At 39.3% G+C, this 23,885-nt stretch overlaps 1 protein-coding gene across 3 annotated transcripts; it reads left to right on the forward strand.

Moving 5' to 3' along the window:
- Positions 1-23,700, forward strand: LOC140533853 (tubulin alpha-8 chain). Of its 3 annotated transcripts, none has more exons than XM_072654170.1 (6): positions 1-169; positions 3,668-3,877; positions 12,547-12,769; positions 15,495-15,643; positions 18,542-19,222; positions 23,385-23,700. In XM_072654170.1, exons 2-6 carry the CDS (start codon positions 3,749-3,751, stop codon positions 23,676-23,678), a joined length of 1,476 nt encoding a protein of 491 aa, XP_072510271.1. In that variant the 5' UTR covers positions 1-169; positions 3,668-3,748; the 3' UTR covers positions 23,679-23,700. The 3 variants fall into 3 exon arrangements, with proteins under 3 accessions (XP_072510271.1, XP_072510273.1, XP_072510272.1); XM_072654172.1 differs by lacking the exon at positions 3,668-3,877 and adding an exon at positions 10,754-10,883; XM_072654171.1 differs by lacking the exon at positions 3,668-3,877.
- Positions 23,701-23,885: the final 185 nt, after the last annotated feature.

Raw genomic sequence — 23,885 nt, forward strand, 5'->3', positions numbered from 1 at the left:
AGGGCAGCCACAGTCTGCTAGTCCGTCCCTGTCCCTGGCTCCCTCTAGCCTCAGTGTGTCATAGCAGTGGAGAAGGCACTAGTGGACCTGCACACTGAGAGGTAGAGAAGCTGAATCTGCTAAGAGAAGCCCGCAGGAGAAGCACGCTGCAGCTGCCGCCGCCAGGATGGTGAGGGATCCCAGACCCCGAGTCTCTGAGAAGGGGGGTGTGTGTCTGTGAGGAGGTCAAAGGAGAGAGAACAGGCAGTGGCAGGAATAGAAAGGAAAACTGGTTTCCTTGGGGAGCTGAGGGCAGGTGAGAGTGACTTATCCAGGACCCCTAGGGACCAGAGGCGATTAGTAACATGAGAGGGGAAGGCTGCAGGGGACCCACAGGCACCTGACTTGAAGGCAGAATGTAAAAAATGGGATAGGATCGTCCTGGAGCTAGGGAGCTAGGGAGATCAGAGCCCAGGGGTAGGATTAGTGACAAAGGATCCAGGGAAATTAGAGAATCAGGGAAACTTTCATTTAACTCCTGTGGGAAGAACCCTGCGGGGTGGAGGTGGTATGTGTGTTTGCTAGGGATGGGTTTGGGGGGAGTAACTCTGGGGAAACAAGGTGGGGGCTGCTGACTAGGAGAATGGCCGTGGTGTATATGAATTCACAGGATTTAGAACTGGGAATCTGAACTTATTTAGGTCAGATCCAGAGAAGTCAAATAACTTTGTGAGGTCACACTGGTTAAATAGTAGACCTGGGACTCTAACTCAGCTATTCCAATTCCAAATCTATTAGTCCTTTAACCCTACACCAACATAGGTTGTAGAAGGAAAATGTGGCCTCAGTTGGCAACTTTGGATATCTCCATGACCTCAGAATTTGGAAGTGGGAGCATCTAGGTTTCCTTCAGTTCTCTGGCCTTGTCCTGCCCCTTGGATGGAGGGCTGGGTCCAGCAAAAGGCTAGCATGTAGACTTTCAACTTTCCATCTAAGGCTGTCTGGTACAAGAGACCCTCTGCAAATCTCCACATACCTAAGAGACTGGGATAAGATCACAGTGGTTTGGGGAAACTGAGTATCTCACTCTTGTGTTTCCCAATAGCTTTCTCCACTCTCTACCCTTACTCTCCACCTCTCTCTCACCTAGAAGAGGAAAGTAACAACCGATTCCCTTTCTTCTCTTCCTAAGCCACACATTCAGGGAGTACTCCGATCTTCAATTAAATATCTAATTTTCTGGGGATCCCTCAGAGATCTCTTGTATCATACTCTAGAATCCCTACACCTTCAGTTAGACATTTTCCCCTTTCCCAGATCCCTGAAATAGGTAACACAGTAAACCCATAAAGACTCCTCAAATTTCAGTCCCTGTATGAGATGGTAATTATAGTACTTCTGGCCCTACAACTACAGGAGAAAGGCAGAGAGAGAGAGATGATGGGGGTGGGGCATGAAAGGTAGAAGAATACATGCCCTGCTTACAGCAGTATTAATTCTCAGCTCCCACTTTCTGTTCTACTTGTTTATGACCTTGCCTTCTTTCTGACCCATGTAGTCCTTTCCTAAACCTCTTCCCTGCTCCCTCATCTATTCTCTTTGGTATTCTGGTCCAGGGATTACTGTCTGAAAAAGAGCTGTGAGCTAAATTATAAATGTCTTAGGGGAGAAGGGGTCCTATCCTAATAATGTCCAGTTGTGCTCCACTCCTGGAGTCCTGAAATGGGACAGGACTCTGACTCAGGGGAAAAGCTGTTTTCTAGTCCTGGCTCTGCCATTTATTTACCTGTGTAAGTTTAGGGAAGCTACTTAATTGGTCTGTTTCCTCTTCTGTAAAATGAAGGAGCAAGTGATTTTAAGATTCCTTTAAGCTTTGGTGCAGTAATATCACATTGAGTAGCCACTTTATAAAATTTTCTAAGTGCTTTCTGGAGTAATCTAAACCTCCCAGCATGGAGGAGAGTTCTGACTCTCTCATTGGGGAAAGCACTGTGTAATATTAAACCTACTGTTATTCATACAAGTTTTATAAATGCCAGTTATTATTATTATTATAGATATTAGTAGTAATAATGGTAATAGTATTCGTTACCAGTCTGATGAAAATTTCATTCCCTCTGCCTTTCGCTGCACTATTCCTTAGCTCAAACATTATTTATAGAGCAATCCAGGGGTGTTCTGGTAAATGTTTAACAACCAGACTGGGGTGGGGTAGGGGAGTAAGCATGCACAGTTTAAAATTTAACCTGCATTATTAATCCTTTCTTAAGTCAAAACAATAAACCAAGCCCTGATTTTAAGCAATAGACATTTTCTAAAGTGTAAATGCTCACATTGAAAATTTGACAGTTCACTCTCCAAGCTGGTTAGAGCTGACTCTAGCAAATCGCTGGATGTGCTCCTGAAAAGTTCTATGCAAATTCAATTTTCTAACATATTTTAAATTCACCAGAGTAGCTGGTTACTTAATAGAAACCTGTGGCTGATTTTTTTAAAAGAGGCGTGGGGTTAGTGAAGGAACCTTTTGTCAAATGAATAATTGATCAGTCCCTAATGTATGTGATTTCGAATTTTTTTTTTGTATAATGAATTTTCTTAAAGTGAGGCATATCTGTGTTGGGCACCTATTGAGTGTACTGATATACAGTTATTACTGTTATTTCTACTTTTAATCCTTTCCTTTATCTTATGCTGATGGATTGCTAGTAAAAGATCCAAGACTTGGGGATGTATCCCTTATTGAAGATTTATTTCACCAAGATTTAATTTTTTAAAAACATCTTTCACTTTGTTGGGAGTCATGATTATTAGATTTAGGTGGTTCTAGGCTAAAAGTTTGTCCAGAAATAGGCAATCTCTTCAGCTAATCTCCAGGCAAACTGCATTCAACCTTCCTGGGAGCTGATTGACATGTTATGGGTTGAAGGTCAGACATTCTGGTATTTGTGACAGTACCCTTCCAAGTATAGACTAAACAGGCTTCAACAAACCTTCATATAACCTCCTTCGTATACTGTTCACCCTCTTTCTTATACTGATGGCGTAACCACTTGATATATCATATGTGTTTGAAGAGGAAACCCTCAGTGACTTCAGGGACAATCTCTTTAAGTTGGAGAGCTGTAGCTATGGAATGCTTAGTGTTCTTATTAAAGTGTCCTGGTCCCTTAATAATAAATATAATGATAATAATTACTAGGAACCCCAATCCATCATCAGTGCTGCGAGGGGGAGGCAATGACAAAATAAAGGAAAGCTACCCAGGTTGATGTACCTGATGTGGTAACTATGAACGAAGCCTATAATGCCATGGAATTAGGCTTGGGGTTAGCACTACCGCCAGTGTGATGAAGCTGTGTCTATAAATCTAAGAAACAGATGGGTGTTCTATGCTGAGCCCCACTCAGGCCAGTTCCCTGGTGATGACGAACAATATTGGAATGAAATGAACACTTATAGATTATTCAACAGTTAACAAAAGAAGATAAAGGTAGCGGTAGCACGGGCAGGATGTTCAACAATGATTTGCAGTGAGGATGTAAAAAATGGACTCAAGCGAAGCTCTACTGCCCACTGTGGGCCTCCAGACAAGCATCAGTATTTAGGTGACCAGGGGTGATGTCGAAAACCTAAGACTTTAGTGCCCTGAGACAACTGAGTCTCAATGATGGTTTCAATATCTTTTAAGGAAAAACCTAGACAACTTGTATCGGAGCAGGTGAGATTAAAACATTACTCCTTATGGAAAGACTGACATGAATGGATAAAAATGAAGTGGAGCCAGAAAAACAAAATATACAACGAATGCAACAATGTAAATGAAAACAGCAATAGCCACCAAGAGGTAAAGAGTAAATGTTGCAAAATGGTAAAGAACAAGTTTGGTGCCAAAGAACAGGTATGCGAAGACGCCTCACCTGTCTCCTTTGCAACGGTGAATGTGTATGTGTGGGGGTAAGGGTGGGGCAAGGGTCCTCCTGGTCTGAATGCTGCATCAATGTCAGGTTGTCTCCACTCACCCATGTACTGATGAAGTTTTGCTGACTTTCTCTCTCTTATTCTGTTTTTTGAAAAATTCTTTTAAAAGAGATAAAAGAAAAATTGTAGTGATATAACAATTAAAATATGTTCGTAAAAACTGGTTAAAAATAATGTTGCTCCCACCCTACTGGGGACATAGGGCTGCCGATTGGCCCTGCTTGGGACCATTATGATGAGAAGCTTGACGTGGAAGACAGTGGATCAATTGGTGCTATGTGTTCTGGTACCATAAGAAGGCAAGAAATAGCCAAGCAACTCAGAAACAACAGTACTCCAATGAATGGAAATGCTTCAGTGCATTTTGTGATGTCCACTAAAGCAGGCAAACCATGAGGACATGAGGAATGACTGAAGTCAGGAAGGGGTTAATTATGTGCCACTATTACGTATCAAAATAAGAAACAGATTTTTAAAAACAGATTTAGGCAAGGACTTCATGCTACTTTTTCTCAAAGATATCCTCAGCTCCCAATTACACAACAGTATGTTGCATATCAAGGGAGGGCAATGGTAAGGGAAAAAAACTTTATTACTAAATACAGATTAGATTAAATTAGAGTGGAAATTGAGAAGTTCTTTAAATTTAAAGAAGGAAGAGATGAAGATAGAAGGGATTGAAAAACCTACATTTAATACAAACACCAGAAGAGCTACCAAATAATAAAACAGATGGCAAAAAAAATGAGAGTGACTTACATGATTCTGAAAAGATGAACATACTTGGAGTTTCAAAAAAAGTCTTTTTTGAATGTTAATCCATCAACTAAACTAACTATACCAAAACAGAGCAATTCAAAAAAGCTGGTAGTTGCTAAATCATATTCCACATCATTTGACAATATTTGATAAGCATTGTCCCACAATATTTGACAATGAGTAAAAAAAATATTTCAAGACCTATACACACAGTATGTACTGTGACTGTTGCTATGGTAAGCACCATAGGAAGAAAAATAGAGTTAACTAGGAAAACTTCTAAGGGCAGGGATCAAATGCCACCATGACAGAAACACCTTGAGGAAACTATTAAGGACTTGTTGAAAGATAGTGGGAAATTGTTATCAATATCTACCAGATGAATGCAGTAGAAATCTTGAGCTCCATGTCACCTAATTAAAGGATATTAAAAATGGTATGGAATCTGGAAAGCAAAAATATATCAGAAATTAAGTACCCTTAATCAACAATTGAAAGTGAAAACCCAAAAGGTTAAAGTGATTCAAAACATTGCTAAGAGCCACATACAATTAAAATTAATTGAAAAGTATATTACAGAAGTTTGAGAAGTCAGGAAATTAGAGGAGAAAGAGAACACCTAAATAAGGATGGGAAAGTGTTCTAGTCCTCTTTATGTTAAAAATAATTCCAACAACAAAAGTACAAGTTAGAAAAAAAGCGAAATGAAAGCTTTCATGCCATTCATATAATGAATGTCAAGAATAATTACTTCAGGGGAAGTGACTGAAAATCTAACCTCTACAAAACGGGTCCGAGTAAGGTCCATAATTATTGGCTTAAGTACATGAATTATGGGGGTAGCTCTGCAGTTAGAAAGACTCATCTACCTAAGTTCAAACCCAGTCTCAGACATTTATTAGCTGTGTGACTCTGGGAAAGTCACTTAACCTGTTTGCCTCGGTTCCTCATCTGTAAAATGAGCTGGAGAAGGCAATGACAACCCACTTTAGTATCTCTGGCAAGAAAACTCCAAAGAGAGTCATGAAAAGAGCTGAACAACACGATGTTTGGGTGTGGACCACCTTTCCATTTCTCTAGGCCATTTCCCCTCAACTTGTACTCGGGTCAGTAGATTGGGGTTTCCTAAGAGGAAGTGGCTACTACTTTTAGCATTTTAGGACTAATCTTTGTGGATGGTTAGTCATGCTATCCTATATTTTCTGAACCTTTATTGGTGTATTTCCCATCAACAAATCAGCCAGTTGACTCAATATACTCTTAACCAAAAACATTTGCTAAAAAGGCAAAACAAGAATGATAATTACATAATATTACACTCATAAACATGAGATGCACTCTCCCATAAATACACACAGTGTCCATAGGGGAAAATGGGTATAAATGAAGTACCATGGTAGTGAGGCACATGTGGCCAGGGTAACATGACTCTGGAACTTTGGTCCCAATGTCCTTTCTCTTTCCTAGAACGTGTCTTTCCAAAGGTTACTTTAATGGATTTGTGTTGGATAAGTGATTCTGTTGCTAAATTAGACTGCTCCCCTGCTGTGTTGGACTAATTCCTAAGAGAGCATGGAGTTTCAGCGGGAAAGGCCAAAGCACTGGACTGTTCAACAGCTACTCTGCTACTAGAGTGGGCTGTTCTTCCGCTTAGTTGGATTTGATCCTTGATGACATCTATAGTCTCTGACACTTTAAGCTTCAGACTAAGAGGATGCCCTGAGCTGAAATGTTATATTCTTTTAGAAAGCCTAAGATGGGTAGAATCTTCTCTAGTTCTGCTTCCTCAGCTGGGCTTTGAGGTTCTTCTCTACTTGTGAGGTGGCAGGGCAAAAAGCTGACAGACTCTCACACACTTGTGAGATCTTCCCTTTGACCATTTCTTCCCGATTCATTCAGAAATGACTCATCATTCATGATGAGTAACCAAATTCTCATCTCTGCTTCCTAAGCCATAACAAGACAATGCATATTTGTTTGATGATCACAAAACAATTCTGGGATCTTGAGTCCTCATTTGTTAATTCCAAAGTTCTCCACTTGGTCACATACAAATAGCAGCTGTAATACAGAATGATGTAGTAAGCTTTGCTCTAGGTATTGTCCTTCCTTTCTTAGTATTTTTTACATATTTATTTTTGTTTTGGCCCCTTTCAAATATCAAAATTGTCAAAGTCTGAAAGGGGCAGACCCTCATATTGCTTCACATTAATAAATGTTTCATATTAATAGAGATAATATATAAATAAAGATAAAATTAATAAAATTAAAGATAAAATAAGAAAATGAATAATAAATTCTTTCTCCTTGATGCAAACTTGATTCCATTTTTCTTATGAGAAAAGAAGGAAAGGTTGGGAAATGGAGGTGAATTATAGAAAAACAAAAGGCCTGGCTCTCAGTCAATATTTGTTGAATTGAATTGGCTTGAATAGGAGAGAAGAATAGACAGTATTTTATCTGAGACTGAAAATCTCCAATGATCTCTCACTTACTATCTATATGACCTTTTATCAGGTCACATAACTTCTCTGGGTCTCAGATTCCTTGTTTTAAAATGAAGGAGATGGCTTAGATATCTTCTAGGATCCTTTTTAGGTCCACATTTATGATCCTATTATTTCCTGCAACTCTGCAATTCTAAAGAATCTTTTTAGTTCACATATCTTCTAATCACCCACTATTCCTATTTTTCATCATAATGAATATTTTAGGTTTTATCATAGCCCCAATTTAGTATCTGAATCATTTTTGTGCTACATTTACTCATTGACATGAATCTAGGCCTATTTGTTCACATTTATCCTTTGATCTGAGTGAGCCTTCAATTAAAATATGCCCTAATTAGAATTAATAGGGCAGGAGTCCAAACCATCTCTTCTGAAGTTCATTAGCTTTTAATTTTCCCTCTGTAATATAAATAAATATCTCATTTCCACTGGCTATCCTAACCAATAGGATAGTGTCCCTAATAACCCTAGCTTGTTCACTAGCAATATTATTTTTTTCTAACCCTGCAAAAGCTTATGCCAGGTAAGATAGCAAGATTCATTGAACAAACATTCAGCTAACAAATACTAAATGCTTCCTAGATAAGGTATAATCCTTGCCTTCATGAAACATATAAGCTAACAGGGTAATAAGGCACAAATGCAGATAAATATAAAGCACAGCATTCCATGAGGAGTAAGTTAGAGTTGCAAACATAATTTTGAATTAGTATCAGAATTTAATATAAAATATGCCACAGGGCAGTTTGCAGTACTTTCCTTAGACTATCCAGTAGTAGTTCTCAAAGTGACCCAATGCTTTTTAAGTCTATAAAGAATTCTTTTAGAAAAGATGATGTGATCAGTTTTTCCTCATATAGAGAGAAGTGCGTCACAATGGCACCCTGAATGATCTAAGTTAAAGTATTTAAAAGAATTTCTTGATAGAAAAGTTAGAATAGGATCTTTTGAAGGCATAGTGTTTCCTTTTCTGTTGGTATTTCTAGTCAAGATGGATCCCCTTATCTATCAAGTATAACTTAGGTGACCTAAAATCTGGGAATGGACTGCGTGACTTTTGGAGAGAAGTCTAGCACTATATGCCAATTTGTACACACACACACACACACACACACACACACACACACACACACACACACACACACACACACACACACCCCTCAGGGAAACAGACCCCCTTAATAATAACTTGTTTCTTTCAGACGGCTACAAAAGCTCAGATGTTAAGACTGGTTTCATAAATTCACAAGAGATTAGACAAAAATCAACCCCCTAAACCACAGGATCTGGGGTGACAAGCTCAGGTTTAAAATAGAACCACGTAGATATAGTTAGAAAGAATAAGTGTGAGTTCTGGATGGCCAGAAAGGGTTTGAAATATGAGTTTGCAGTAGGCCTAGGACTTAAATTTCCTCTGTAAGATCAGCTTACCCCTCCTAGGGCTAAGGCATATTGGCCCCTGGCTCAGTTAGGGAGGGATGACCTATTTTCAAAGAAACTATTTCTATAAGCCATCCTTTACTTTTCTATGCCTCCTATCTGAAGTTTTGGAATCTAGTTAGGGACAAGATGGTACTGCTGCCCTGCCATGGACTGACTATTGTCTTATATTACCACTGTATATCACTGACCTTGAGGACTTCTATATGGAGGTTTAGAGAGTGCACCATCTTGCTACCTTCTACCTTGGTGGGCAGGAGGACAGACTTTCCCAGGCCCTGTTTCTGTGTTGTATCTTTTTATATGGAAGAATTTCATTGTGAGATTTCAAGGCCATGGAGAGGCTTATTAGGATGATGATAGAAAACACTTTTTCAGTTCTATAAACTAGAGGATTTGAGCAGGACAACCTACCACCCTTTTCCTCTCCTTCCACCAGAAAACCCTTTAAAAGAAAAAAGGGCCTCTGTCTTCTCTGAGTACCTTATACTGCAGTGGGGTGGGGGAGTTTTATATAGTCTCAGACAGGAAGAAGCTTGGTCTTGATGATAAGAATATAATTGTGTAGGGATTTTCTATCCCCTACTATGCTATTATAACCTCCTTAGGCCTATATTCCTTTCTTTCTTGGGAGAACTTTCTCTGGCTTTTTGGCAGTTGGGGGCCACTTAGATATTTCTGGTCCCCTGTAACCCATAACCTCTGTAGATGAGGTTGGTAGTGAAAACAGCCTGCTTTGAATTCTATACGTGGGAACCATGAAAGAAGATGGGGATGTTGTTTGAGTAATTGTACGGAGTCATAAAGTCATTAAGAGGAAACTGAATATACAGAGGTCACTAAACTAGTCGTTCACAATATGTTCAAACTGACTATTCCTTGAAGGATTTTGTAACTCCTTAGCCCATCCTATTACTCCTCGCAGCAGGAAATCAATCATAGGTCTTTGGATTTAGAGCTAGAGGAGATCTTAGAGATTATTTATATGATCCCTTCATTTTGCAAATTAGGAAACAGGTTCAAGAGACAAAGCGATTTGCTTGGTGACACAGGGTGTCACATGGCCTCAAATTACACTTTTTTAAGAGGATAAAATGCTGCCTGCTTTAATGTCCCTCTCTCCTTTTTTAAAAAATAATTTTATTCTTTTTAATTCTGAACTTAACAAACATCAAACTAAATGAACATTTCCATATCTATAGTAGTACAGAAAGAGGTTTATACATGAAAGTGTGAATTCGTTATTATGTACAACTTTTCTTCTAAAATATGTGATAAATTTAACATATGGTTTCTTTCAAAGCTTCCCTTGCCTTTGGTTCTTTCTGGCTTTTTATTCTCTTCTATGTACTTAAAAATGCTTCATTTTCCATCTTTTATTTCTTCTTTTTTAATTTTTTGGTTATTCTAGTTGTGGTATGTAAGTAAATGTTGTAATTGTAAACATTATTCTCCTGGTTCTGCTTACTTCACTTTACATCAGTTTAAACCATTACCCCTGGGTTTCTCTGAAACCATCACTTTCTTAATTTTTTATGGCATAATATTACTCCACCATATTTATATGCCACAATTTATTCAGTCATTCTCCAAAAAAATGGGCACCCCTTTAGTTTCCCAGTCTTTTCCACAACAAAAGAGATGCTATTGATATTTTTGTCCATAAGAGTCTTTTTCTGCTTTGTTTGAGACCTAGGAGTAATATCACTGGGTCAAATGGTATGTGTAGTTTAGCCATTTTTTGCTCTACCTTCTTTCTCCTTACCTCCCCCAAGGCCCAGGTAGTTATTCTGGCTACTACTCTGGGAGGAAAGGAAAGGGAGAAACAGACTAGAGGCAGAGCCATTCTTTGGAGAAGACCAGAAGCATAGATGAGAAGTAGTATGTTTTTGTTTAGGAGATAATAGGTTAGAACCACAGGAGAACATCTCAAATTCAATACCTCCCCAACCCAAGTTCAGTAAACATTTGTACAATCTGTGTGCAAAAGTACTGTGCTAGGTATTGGAGGACATATAAAATTAGATAAAACATATAGTTGTTCAGTCATTTTTATATGCCCATAAGACATCATCCTGCCCTTACAGAGTTTATAGAGTGAAGAAATGTGTGTTGGTCAATCCTCAAGATGTCCTCATACTTCATGGTGATACTATCCTGTTTAAGAAGCCAGAAAGCCACAGCTAACTGCCAGATGTGTGGTTGTAAACTAATAAGGTATTTTGCAATAGAGAATCATAGTGCTGCCAAGGGCCCAGATCATAAAAAGACCTCTGAAGTATAACTGCCTAGTCTTATGCCCAAACGGAGTTCTAAGACAGAGGTGGAGTTGAGGGACTGTGGGATGGGGGAGGGTCTTTGAGAGAGATCCCAGAAGATACCATTGGGGATTTTCAGGCAGAGTCAGCACCACCGATTTATAAATCTTACCTGCTCTTCTCTTAGTAGCCACCTAATAAATGCTAGTTGGATGACTGACTTTGGTGCAGAAACTTTTTAGGTTAGTAAACTTCCCAGTGGTCCAGAGAACTTATGCTTATTTTGTCAGCTAATTATTTTAAATTGTGGTATGGGTAAAAGGTCATTGAACCTAGATTCTAGCCATTATTTGACTAGCTACCCTTGAACAAGTCTCTTCAATTTCTCTGGGCCTCAGTTTCCACATATGTAAAATAAAGGCATATAATTTTTAAGTGCCTTTCTAATGGCAACTAGATGGCTCTGTGGATAGAGTTTTGGGCCTGGAGTCAGGAAGACCTAAGTTCAAATACGACCTCAGACGCTAGCTGTGTGATCCTGGACAAGTTACTTAACTTCTGTTTGCCTTAATAATTCACTGGAGAAAGCAATGGCAAACCACTTCAGCATCTTTGCCAAGAAAACACCATTCCAATGGTGTTCATGAAGAGTCGGGTATGACTGAACAATAACAAAATGATGACTTTCTAGTTCTCAGATCTGTAAGTCTATGAATTTACCACCTTGTGGTCTTGTATTGATTCCTAATTGTTTCATATTTGTTTGCTAAATCCTGTTTTCTTAACTTGTATGCTCCTAGGTAGTATGGACTCCATCTTATACTTATTCTGTGTCACTCATGATCTAGCACAGGTGTAGGTTTAAGGTAGTTTTCCTTAAATACTTGTGGAATTCATCAAATTAGGAAGCACTTGGTCCTGGCACCCTTTGGGGGATAAGACATAGGAACATCGCCTTATTCTCCATGCTCTAGTTTTGCCCCTGGAGAATTAGAAAACTCACAGAATCCACTGAGGACCTATTGTCCAGCATGGTCCTTGCTTCAGGACTGTGTGGAATGGTTAGGAAGCTCCACCCCCATTTTGGATAACTCCAAGTTTCGAAATGCCACCACAGTCTGCGTCAAGCCATGGATAAGAATAGAAATAAACAGATAAGTCACATGCTTTCCCCAAGGGAATATGTCACAAGCCTCATGGCTCTGGGTTGGCTGGAATATAGTCAGCTCTCTTCTGAAAACTGTTGTTGCTTTAATAAGAGTAAAGGAGGGAAGAGAGAGAAGGGAAAAGTGGAATTTGTTCTTTTCAGTAAAAATCCATGGCAAGTAACTAGATTTTTAAACTCTCACTTCTATCCCTAAAACAGTACTATAGCCTCATGGGTGGAGGGTGATGGTGGGGCGTATAATCTCAGATCAAATTTCAGGGAATCATTGCCCTGGACCCAAGAAGCCAGGCCTAAATGTTCTTCATGGGATGGTTCTGGGTGAATAGGGACAAGTACAAATTGTGTTTTTAGTTAGGGATGCTCCAAGGATGAACAAACTCCCAGGAATGGGAGAGACTATAAGGCAAAGGATTAACTAGCACTCTATATTCATTCTCTTGTCTCCCCCTCACAGCGTGAGTGTATATCCGTCCATGTAGGTCAAGCAGGAGTCCAGATTGGCAATGCTTGTTGGGAACTTTTCTGCTTAGAGCATGGCATCCAAGCTGATGGTACATTTGGCACCCAGGCCAGCAAGATCAACAATGATGATTCCTTCACCACATTTTTTAGTGAGACTGGCACGGGGAAGCATGTGCCCCGGGCAGTGATGGTTGACCTGGAACCCTCTGTAGTAGGTAAGTACCTGCCCCTAATTGGACATTGACAAATATTGGAAAATCCTAGTTTTTGCATGGAGGTGGTGTGTATCTTTACTTTAGCCTCCCCTTCTTGGATCTGACTCCTGGGGACAGTCTGTCACACAGCCACATTCAGGGATTTCTTAGTAAGAGGGTCATAGGCCAGAGATTTGAAAGGGACCTCAAAAATCACCCAGTCCAACCTCCTTATTTCACAGAGGAGAAAACTAAAGGTAAGAGAAAGAAAGGGACTTGTTCAAAGTTACACAACTTATTAGTTGAAGAGCCAGTATTCAAATCCAAGTCCTCTGACCCCAGATTAACAGTAGCTCAGAGGTGGAATAAAGACCATCTGGTCCAAACCATACTTATTTAAGAATTTCCTCCAGTTCCTTTGTTCTTTGCTTTAAAAAACGTTTTTTGATGCTCTTTTTTAAAAACATCTTTGTTACTTATGAATGACTCTCCCTCCCCCAATAGAAACCTCCTTTGCAACAAATAAGTACTCAGTTAAGCAAAACAGGTCAATAAATTGGCCATATCTGAACATATACACCTCACTCTAAGCCACTTTGTTGAGAGGTGCATGTTTGTCAGTCCTGAAAAGTTTCTGATTGGTTGTTGCTCTTTTATTACTATATCATTCTGCCTCTCCCCTCACCCAGTGTTTGAAGCAAGGGTTAGAGGAATCCATAAAAGCTATTTGGCATCCTATTCTGCAATTCAATAGACATTCCAAGTATCTCCTTATGAATGTGATTAACACCCCCCCCCCAAAAAAAAACCCAAAGAAAACAAGACTTGGAGGCAACTAGACAAATGCTTGATGGTCTTTTTGGAAGTAATGTCACCAATGGAGAGAGGTCATTGGGACAAGAATGGTCCCCCTGCCATCTTAGCTTCATGGATATTTGCAAGTGAACAAGAGGAACTATGGTGTGGTAGAAAAGAGTAGGGAACTCAGTCAGGAGAGCTGGGTTCAAGTCCAGACACTGCCTCTTGGTCCTTGTGGAATCCTGGTCTTCCCCTTGCTGGATCCAAGTTTCTTCATCATTTAAACATAGGTGTCATTCTGGACAACTTATTGTCTCTCTACTCTCCACTCTCCCATCTAATCAGTTGCAACATCTCTCTAAAATGCCCCCCTTCTCTCTTCTGATACTGCCATCACCCTGCTGCAGGCCATTGTCTCTTCATGCTTGGCCTGCTGCAACAGCTTGCTGCTTGGTCTTCCTGCCACAAATCTCTCCCTAATACAAGCCATCATCCATTCAGCCACAAAAATGAATTTTCTAAAGCATGTCACCCCACACTCAATAAACTCCAGTGGCTGGCTATCACTTCCAGGACTGATTATAAAAATGCTCTGTTTGGTATTCAAAGTCCATCATAACTTAGCAACACCTTTGACTTTTTAGTCTTCCAGAATTTACACCCTGCTCTCCTCCTCCCCAACCCTCCCACCCCAAAATGCTCAAGTCTAGTGATATTGGCCTCCTTGCTATTCCTTGAACAAAGATACTCCATCCCTCTGCTCAGGGCATTTTCATTGGCTATGCATGGAATGGATACATTCCATTCCACTTCTCATCTCCACATCCTTCATTGGTTTCCTTCAAGTCCTAGTTAAAATCTCATCTTCTCCAGGAAGCCTTTCCTAGTCCATATTTCTAGTGCCTTCCCTCTATTGATTATTTCCTTTTTATCATTAAAAATTTCATTTTTATAAATAAAATATTTTATAAATAAAATATCATTTATTTTTAATTTATGGAATAAAACAAGCATTTCCATAACATAATAAAAAAGAACCATAAGTTTTAGTTTTATATACATCAAGAATATAATAACCATGAAAATTTTCTTCTTTTTTTCTTTTCTCCACTTTGTGATGGTTACCATTAGACGCAAATGTTTTTGTGTGTGTATGTGTATGTATATATACACATTTGTGTCTCTGGATGCAGATAGTATCTACCTTTATATGTCCTTAGAAGTTTATTTGGGTATTTATAATAGTTAAAATTACTTATTCATTCAAAGTTGTTCTTAAAACAATGTTGCTGTTACTATATACAGTGTTCTCTTCATTCTTCTCATTTCACTCTTCTCTATTTTGTGCAGGTCTTTCCACATTTTTCTAAGGTCATGTCTCAGAGCTTGGTAGTATTTCATCACAATCATATGCTACAACTCGATCAGCCATTCCCCATTTATCTTATATATAGTTTGTACAGAATTGTTTGCCTATTGCCTCCACCATTAGCATTTGAGCTCCTTGAAGGCAGAGCCTATCCTTTTCCTTTCTTTGTTTCCCCAGCACTCAGCATAGTATGTAACACATAGTAGGTGCTTAACAAACACTTACTGACTGACTGACTATATGTGAAGGAGTGTGAGAAGAGGAGCCTCTCTTAGAAAGAGTAAAAAAAGATGTTGGTGTCTTTAAAAGAAAGCTAGGTTTCAGTAAGTACCAAAAGATTGAAGGAATGGAGAAAGAGATAAAATGCTATTAGATGAAGGGTAGCTTCTTCTAGAGGACAGAGTAGAAAGAAGTGGATAGGTTCTGGGGAGGGTGAGGACTCAATTTACTATGGACTGTGGGAATGGTTGACTCATATTGCTTTGATATTGATCCTTTTCCTTATCCTACTCTGATTCCAGGTGTTCAAGCCAGTGTTAGTTCTGGCTTTGCATACTCACAATATCCTTCTCTGTGCAGATGAGGTTCGGGCTGGTACCTATCGACAGCTCTTCCATCCAGAGCAGTTGATCACTGGGAAGGAAGATGCTGCCAACAACTATGCCCGTGGCCATTATACCATTGGCAAGGAGAGCATTGACTTGGTGTTGGACCGAATCAGGAAGTTGGTAAGTGTTTAGGGAGGTTAAGGGCTAGGGACTGGTGAAAGGGATTCTTTTCTCTCTGAGCTGGCGAGGTAAATGTCCATCATGCCAAGCCACTGAATGTAGCTTTAAAGGATGAAATGTCTGAGAAATGGTGATATCCATAGGCTTGCATAGAAAATGGGCCGCAAAGTGGGCATTACTACTGGCCTTTCTTGGAAGGACCATCTAGATCACCCTCTTCATTTTGTAGATATGGAAACTGAGTTCCAGAGAGATTGAATTCCTTGGTTAAGGTCAAACAGGATGAGCTGGAACTAAAAATTCAGGTCTCAGTCTGCTGGTCTAGGGCTCTTTAGGATTTATCTAGTACCAGACCTTTTGTATTCATGACTCCAACTTAAATGTATAATTGGGTTGCATGGAAACTAGGGACTTTAGCCTTTTATTCCCCTTTTGCTTTAAATCTTCCCTAGGATTGTCTGGGGAAGGGGCCATTGGGCCCACTGTGTCCAAGTTGAGAAGGAAGACCAATGAAAACTAGATGGTGAATTCAGACTTTCTCATCCTCCCCATCCTGCTCTTAAGCTCATTTTTCTAGGTAGCATGTAAATCATCACCATAGACATGTATAGATCACAGTTCAGATGTGTACTCCCTGGCACAAACATTATGGTATTAATTTTTGGTGATATGATATCAAGAAGAATTGTCTCTAGGGGTAAGGCAGGGATCATGAGGTCTGTAGTCAGTTGCAAACAGAGCTAAGTGACTTGCCCAGGATCACACAGCTAGTAAGAGTTTGAGGCCAGATTTGAACTCATGAGGATGAGTCTTCCTGACTCCAGGCCTGGTGTTCTATCCATTGCGCCACCTAGCTGCCCAGATTGAATAAATCTACTTACAAATGTATACAAATTTATATTATTATATCTATTCACAAATGCATGTCAGGACTTCCTGACAGCAGGTAGTATTAGAGAAGTCTAGTGGCTGACAATGGGAACCTAGTGATAGGGGAAGACATGGGGATCTTAAAGTATCATAGATTTAGAACTAGAAAAGATCTTAGAGGTTGAAGGCTCATAGATTTAGAGTTGGAACCTTGTGTTTCAATAAATTTCAGAAGAATTTCCAGGGCTCAGGGGCCAGCTAGTCCAACTCCTTCATTTTTTTGATTAGGAAATTGAGACTCCTCTCCCCTTTTCTCCCTCCTATTCCCATTTAGTTACAACCAATAGTTCATTGATTCATTCTGTTTTTTTGTTGTTGATCTTGTTCTGTCTGAACTTGTGTCATAGCTCCAATAACTAAGGTCTTTTTTTAAAAATAGTATTTAATAGTATTTTTCTCAGTTGTATGTAAAAACAATTTTAACACTTATTTTTAAAAATTTTGAGTTCCAAATTTTCTGCTCCCCTCTCTCCTCTCCCCTCTTCCTGAGATGGTAGGCAATTTTATATAGGTTATATAAATGCAATCATGCAAAACATATTTCCATATTACTTATATTGTGAAAGAAAGTCCAGACCAAAAAAAAAACCCATGAAAAAAATAAAATGAAAAATAGTATGCTTTGATCTTCATTCAGACTCCATCAGTTCTTTCTCTGGAGGTGGACAGCATTTTCATCATGAGTCCTTTGGAATTTTATTGGATCATTGATTTGCTGAGAATAGCAAAGTCATTCATAGTTGATCATCATACAATATTGCTGTTACTATATACTGTTCTGGTTCTGCTCACCTCACTCTGTATCAATTCATATTAATTTTTGTAGGTTTTTCTGAAATCATCCTGCTCATTATTCCTTATAGCACCATAGTATTCCATTACAATCATATACCACAGCTTGTTCAGCCATTCCTCAATTGATGGGCATCCTAGGGTCCTTGTCATCATAGATGACTCTTCACTTATTCCTTGAGTTCCTCTGGCAGTAGCATCTTGCCTCCCCCCTGACCAGTTCTTTGAAGGACTGTCATTTTGCTCCTAGACCTCAGAGGCAAGGGGGAAGGAACAGGGAAAAGTGGGGAAGTGGATCTGAAGTCAGAAGTTCAGGAGAAAGACTGGGGCTGGAGTCATCTACAAAGATGACAACTTAACCCATGGGAGCTGAATCAGTCACCTAGAGAGAAGAGAGGACAGAGTCCTGGGGAGTTCCATATCATAGTGATGATATGAACCAATAAAGAAGATTGAGGAGTGGTCACACAGGTATAAGGAGAAGTCGTTCTCTTAGTAGTGATTTAGAGCATTTTTTTCATAAGACTATAGGTAGCCTGGGTTTCTTCCTTTGACAACTGTCTGTTCATAATATTAGACATTTATCAGTAGGAGAATGACTCTTATTCTTATAAATTTGATTCAATTCCTTATATACTTTGCAAATGAGACCTTTATCAGAGAAATTTGCCACAAGATTCTTTTTTTTTCCTGTTAAGTATAATTAATTCAAAATAAAGAATTTCTAAGATTCCACTTCACAATCATTAAAATGGAAATGATTTTTCAAAAGGAAATAATAAATGTATAGGGGCTGTGGGAAGACAGGAACACAGTCAAATAAATAAAACCCAACAAAATCCAACAATAAAAAAATGGAGAAGCAGGAGACAGTGGTGTCTTAAAAACCCAAAGAAAGAGTCCAGGAGAAAACTTCTCACCATCAAGACAAAACAGGCAACACATATAACCCTAAGGATAATGGGACTTTTACTCCCTTGAGGCTGAGCATGATGTTTATGCTAATTTGACTTTTTGCCAGTGTGAAATAGTTGAAGTGGCACACGGTTTAATTTGCCTCTCTTCTATCCTGGTCTCAGATCAGAGACACTGGCAAATCTGACTATTTGCCCCCTCCCAACTTCTTGAAAACTCTTTCTTCTCTATGGTTCCTTTTGATTTCTCTTTGTCTTTTAGACAGACTCTTGTTCAGGTCTTCAGGGCTTCCTCATCTTCCACAGCTTTGGTGGAGGAACTGGCTCTGGCTTCACTTCTCTGCTGATGGAACGCCTCTCCCTGGACTATGGCAAGAAGTCCAAGTTGGAGTTTGCCATCTATCCAGCCCCCCAGGTCTCCACCGCAGTTGTTGAGCCTTACAACTCCATCTTGACCACTCATACCACCTTGGAACACTCAGACTGTGCTTTCATGGTAGATAATGAAGCTATCTATGATATCTGCCGTCGCAACCTGGATATTGAGCGTCCAACTTACACCAACCTCAACCGCCTCATTAGCCAGATTGTCTCCTCCATCACTGCCTCCCTCCGCTTTGATGGTGCTCTCAATGTGGACCTCACTGAATTCCAGACCAACTTGGTGCCTTATCCTCGCATTCACTTTCCCTTGGTCACCTATGCACCTATCATTTCCTCTGAGAAAGCCTACCACGAGCAGCTTTCAGTAGCTGAGATCACCAGCTCTTGCTTTGAGCCCAATAGCCAGATGGTAAAATGTGACCCAAGGCATGGCAAGTATATGGCCTGCTGTATGCTTTACCGAGGGGATGTTGTCCCTAAGGATGTGAATGTTGCTATTGCTGCTATCAAGACCAAGAGGACCATCCAATTTGTGGACTGGTGTCCCACAGGTTTCAAGGTGAGAACAGTGATTCAGAAAAGGGAGAGCAGAGGAAACAGAGAGAAGAAAAAACATTTATTCAGGGCCCTTTTAGGCACAGGGATTTGTTAGGAAATATTGATTCCTTTCAGATTTGGTTCGCAGATTATTATGATATTCCAGTGTTATCTGCTTTAGTAATTTTAGAAAATATCTTGGTCTGGTTCTAGTTTGAATTGATATGCTAGATAAACACATATGCACATTCATACAACCTAGTTCAGTTCATAGATCAGATGAAAAAAATTGTGAATTTATTTTCTTATTCAGCAACCTAGGGGTAAAGTAAGGGAATAAGCATTTATAAAGGACCTGCTAGGCTCTGGCATGATAAAGTTTACAAATATTATCTCATTTAATCTTCACAATAACCCTGCAAAGTAGGTGCTGCTATTATCCTCATTTTACAATTGAGGAAACTGAGGCAAACATATTCCTGAATACCCAGATTATAAGGCATTTTCCAAACATTGTTATTTGGTCTATAAATCTGGCATCTAATTTCCAAAAGACAAAACAAACAAAAACATGTTAAAAATCTTTGGTCTAGAAAAAATATCTTATTTTATCAAAGGTTTATTAAAAGTAACTTAATTGAGTAAAAAAAATGAAGTGATCTATGAAATAAATGATTAGCTATAAATTACTTCAAGAAATTACTACTATAAACATTTTTCTTTAATTTGGAGATTGTAAGGATACATTTGAATAAAGATCACAAGTAAGCAATAATGTGTGATATAAAGTATATTTCTGCATGCACTTTCAACTTTTCCCAACCCCCAGTTTAATTCACTGTGAAACAGAGGCTAAAATTGAATGGTAATGTTCAAAATGAAATTAGTTTCTCTATTTATTCATTTATGATCATTAAACAAATAATTGTCATTGGCAGGAAAGGAGATTAGGTAGTTTGAGAAGAGATCTTTTCACCAAATGGATCATCAGTTCATTTCTAGTCTAGACTGATATTGAAAAAGAAGTCATGATCAACTGTTCAACTGTTCATTGACTGAAAGAAGCTCAGACAGATAAGTCACAGACCTTATTACAGTTTCTTTTTTTTTCTTCTGGGATATGACTGAGAATTATCTCATACACACACACAGTGGTAAATTGACTTGCCCAGGGTCATAAAGCTAGGAAGTGTCCAAGGTTGCATTTAAATTCAGATATTCCTGATTCTAGGCCTAACTGTTTACCCACTGCACCACCTATTTGCCTTTGACAACCTAGCTGCTCTTGTAACTTGGAGTTGTTAATTATGGTTCTAGGAAAACAGTTCAGTTTGAGTCCCTGTCTAAAGGTACTAAAATGTAGCCACTATATATGCATTATTTTTAAAGATATAATATTTCTTTCACTATTTTCACATTTTAATCAAGCAAATAATTTTAAGCTGTGAAGATGGCATAACTCTGCTCAACATGAGAATTTGCATACCCCACCTGACTATATAGAAATTTATGTATGATGGTTTCATTTAGCATTAGAGTAAATGTATTCCATTTTTATATGGTGGGGAGCTAAATAATTAAAGAGGACAATTTAAAATTCCTTCTGCTATCCACATGACTTTGGCATCTCCCCCTTGCCATGTATAAGCCAAAGCTGGGGAGGATGAGTGGATTGTATATAGACATGTATATAGACTGCATATAGACATATGAATCATCCACATTTTAGAAAACGCCAGATCTCAGAGGGTAAAAGGCACATGGGATCCTAGGCAGGGTCCCTAGATGCTAGCAATCATGAATTTTAATAGCACCTCCACCTAAGTAAATTAGTGATAAATGGAGATTGCTTCTGGGCAAGTGACTATGAATCTTTCTGCCCAGTATATGTTGTGTACCCATGGGCTAAATGACTCTCATAATGATGGACTTTGCCAGGTACCATCAGCATCACTATGTAATGGAAAGAATACTGGTTCTGAAGTCAGCAGATATGGGTTCCAATCCCATACTTGCCACTAACTTTTCCAATCCCATATCTTCCACTTAGCATCTCTAAGTGTCAGTTTCCTCATCTATAAATTAAGGGTTAGACCTTAGGATCCTTTTCAACTCTAAACATATTGATCCTAAACATTTACTGAGTTCCCACTACAAATAGCAACATGGTCAGAAGCAGAGGTAAATAGAGAATATGTTTCAGCTCAAAGATTCTGACTTCTGGAAACCTGGAGTACATGAAAAGGGATAATATAAAACAAGACTGAAAAAGTATATTAGGGCAGATTACGGAAGACTTTCAGTTCTAGAATAAGTAATTTGTATTAGGAATTGGGATCCACTGAAGATTTTTGACTAGGAGAGTAATCTGGTGAGACTTCTCCTTAGGAAAATGTTGGCAGCAGTATGAAGGACAAACTGAAGAGGATATGAAATGGAAGCAGAGAGGACATTTAAAAAGCTACTGTAATGGTCCAGAGAGGTGATGAAAAAGAGAAGGGAGGAGGGCTTAGTAGGTAGCTTTAGGGAGCACCTGTGGTAGGGGATGCATGAGCTTTGAGGAAGGGAGACCAGGAAGGAACAGTTTTGTGGTAGGAAAACTAAGAGAGAGAGAGAGAGAGAGAGACAGACAGACAGACAGAGAGAGAGAGAGAGAGAGAGAGAGAGAGAGAGAGAGAGAGAGCAGTGAAGCAGCCAAGAGAGGAGAGAATATTCCAGGAGGAAGAGCTGATCATCAATGTCAAAAGCTACAGAGAAGTCAAGTAGCATAAGAATTAATAAGCACCCATCAGATTTAGAAAATAAGAAATAGTTGGTGAACCTTGAAGGGTAAGTTTTGTTTCAGTTATGGAGCCGGAAGCCAAATTATAGGGGGTTGAGAAATGAATGGGAGGTAGGATGTAGAATGTTTGGAGGATTTTTTCTAGTGCCCCTCCCAGGGCCTTTCAAAGAATACTGCAATTTGGTACCCTCAGACCTGAAGTCCAAGTTTTTTCTAGTCCTTTGGGGTTCTGCTGAGCCTGGGGTTGAGGCAAGGGGCTTGGTGTGAGCTTTGTTAGGTCATAGCCTCATTTTCAATTTGGACTGGGGTTCCCCAGAGGCCACATTGCCTGTTTGCTATTACTTGATCAGTTAGCAAGTCAGGCGTGACTGGCTTTTCTTAGTCAAATTTCATGGTTTTTTTTCAACTGTGCCTCTCTGAGGAGACATGGGCACCAGCTAACATTAAGCCCTGAGACCTGAGGATTTGGAATAGATCACCTTTCCTATTTTTTTTGGTTATATTTCTAAAGGAAACTTGCCAACTTTCACAGAGTTCTAAATCTACAAAGTAACTTACCCCCATTTTGGGGGATGAATGTGTACTAGGCTGATGTCTACCTACACAGTAACACTAAACCTATCTGCTGCTCTTGTTTACCAACTTGCATTTCTTCATTAACCCTTTCTGTCCATAATTTTCATTCATTCAACCTCTTTACATATATACACGTATTTACATATACATACATATTATCTGGAAGGCACAGCATTAGGAACTATGGGAAATATAAAGAACAGAACACAGCCTTGACCCTCAGGCATTGTTACAAGTAGCCTTATTATAAGGTAGAAGAGAAAGTGCAAAAGAGAGTTGTAAAGTCCTTGGGAAGGTTAGAAGAGTTGTTGAACTCTCAAATAAAAAGTGTGTAAAGGAGAGAGATCAGAGCTTTGAGAGACGTCTACAGTTAAGGGAAGTATGAATATTTGGAGAAGTCATCAAAGGTTACTTGAAGAAAAAGAAAGGAAGAAAATCAATTCATGGGAGAAAAGAGTTCCAAGAAGGGCCAGATAACAGTATCAAAGTTTGTCCCCATCATTCCCCCTCTCCTGTGCTTTCCTCCTGTTCTCATTGCCCTTTTTCTCTCTAACCCTTAGAACTTTCCACAAACTTTGACTAGCACTTTGTTACTGTTCCTTATCCCTCAAGTCAGTCACCTCTTCTACTCTTTTCCCTCCATAGCCAGGATCTGAAAATCCACTTTTTACCATTCTCCTCCACACATACTTACCGACTCACTTCCATTTACATTTCAATCTACTACTCAGCTTACATCTCAATCTCTTATTACTTGACTTATCATCATTGTCATCAAAGTGCCTGAGAGTCACCTCTAATATTTTCCCCTTCTTTTGTACTTTAGGTGGGTATCAACTATCAGCCTCCAACAGTGGTACCAGGAGGAGATCTGGCAAAAGTTCATCGGGCTGTCTGCATGCTGAGCAACACCACCGCCATTGCTGAGGCTTGGGCCCGACTAGATCACAAGTTTGATTTGATGTATGCTAAACGGGCCTTTGTGCACTGGTATGTTGGTGAGGGAATGGAAGAAGGCGAGTTTTCAGAGGCCAGAGAGGACCTGGCTGCTCTAGAGAAAGACTATGAAGAAGTAGGAACTGATTCATTTGAAGATGAAAATGAAGGGGATGAGTTTTAATTATATTTGTTCCCCTTACTTATTGTCTGTGTTTCCTCATTTGCATGGCCTCTGCTCAATGAAATCTGACTTTCCAAAGAAGACCAGCCCAACTCAGTGGAATAGGTACTTGAAATAACACTGATAGGTTAGGCAGTTGCTATTAGTTCAGAGAATAACCCATTTTTTCAACCAATCAACCTTGTCCTTTTGTCTGTTCAACCAGAT

This window comes from Notamacropus eugenii, chromosome 3 (genome assembly GCF_028372415.1).
Source record: "Notamacropus eugenii isolate mMacEug1 chromosome 3, mMacEug1.pri_v2, whole genome shotgun sequence".
NCBI classification, from domain to species: Eukaryota; Metazoa; Chordata; class Mammalia; order Diprotodontia; family Macropodidae; genus Notamacropus; species Notamacropus eugenii.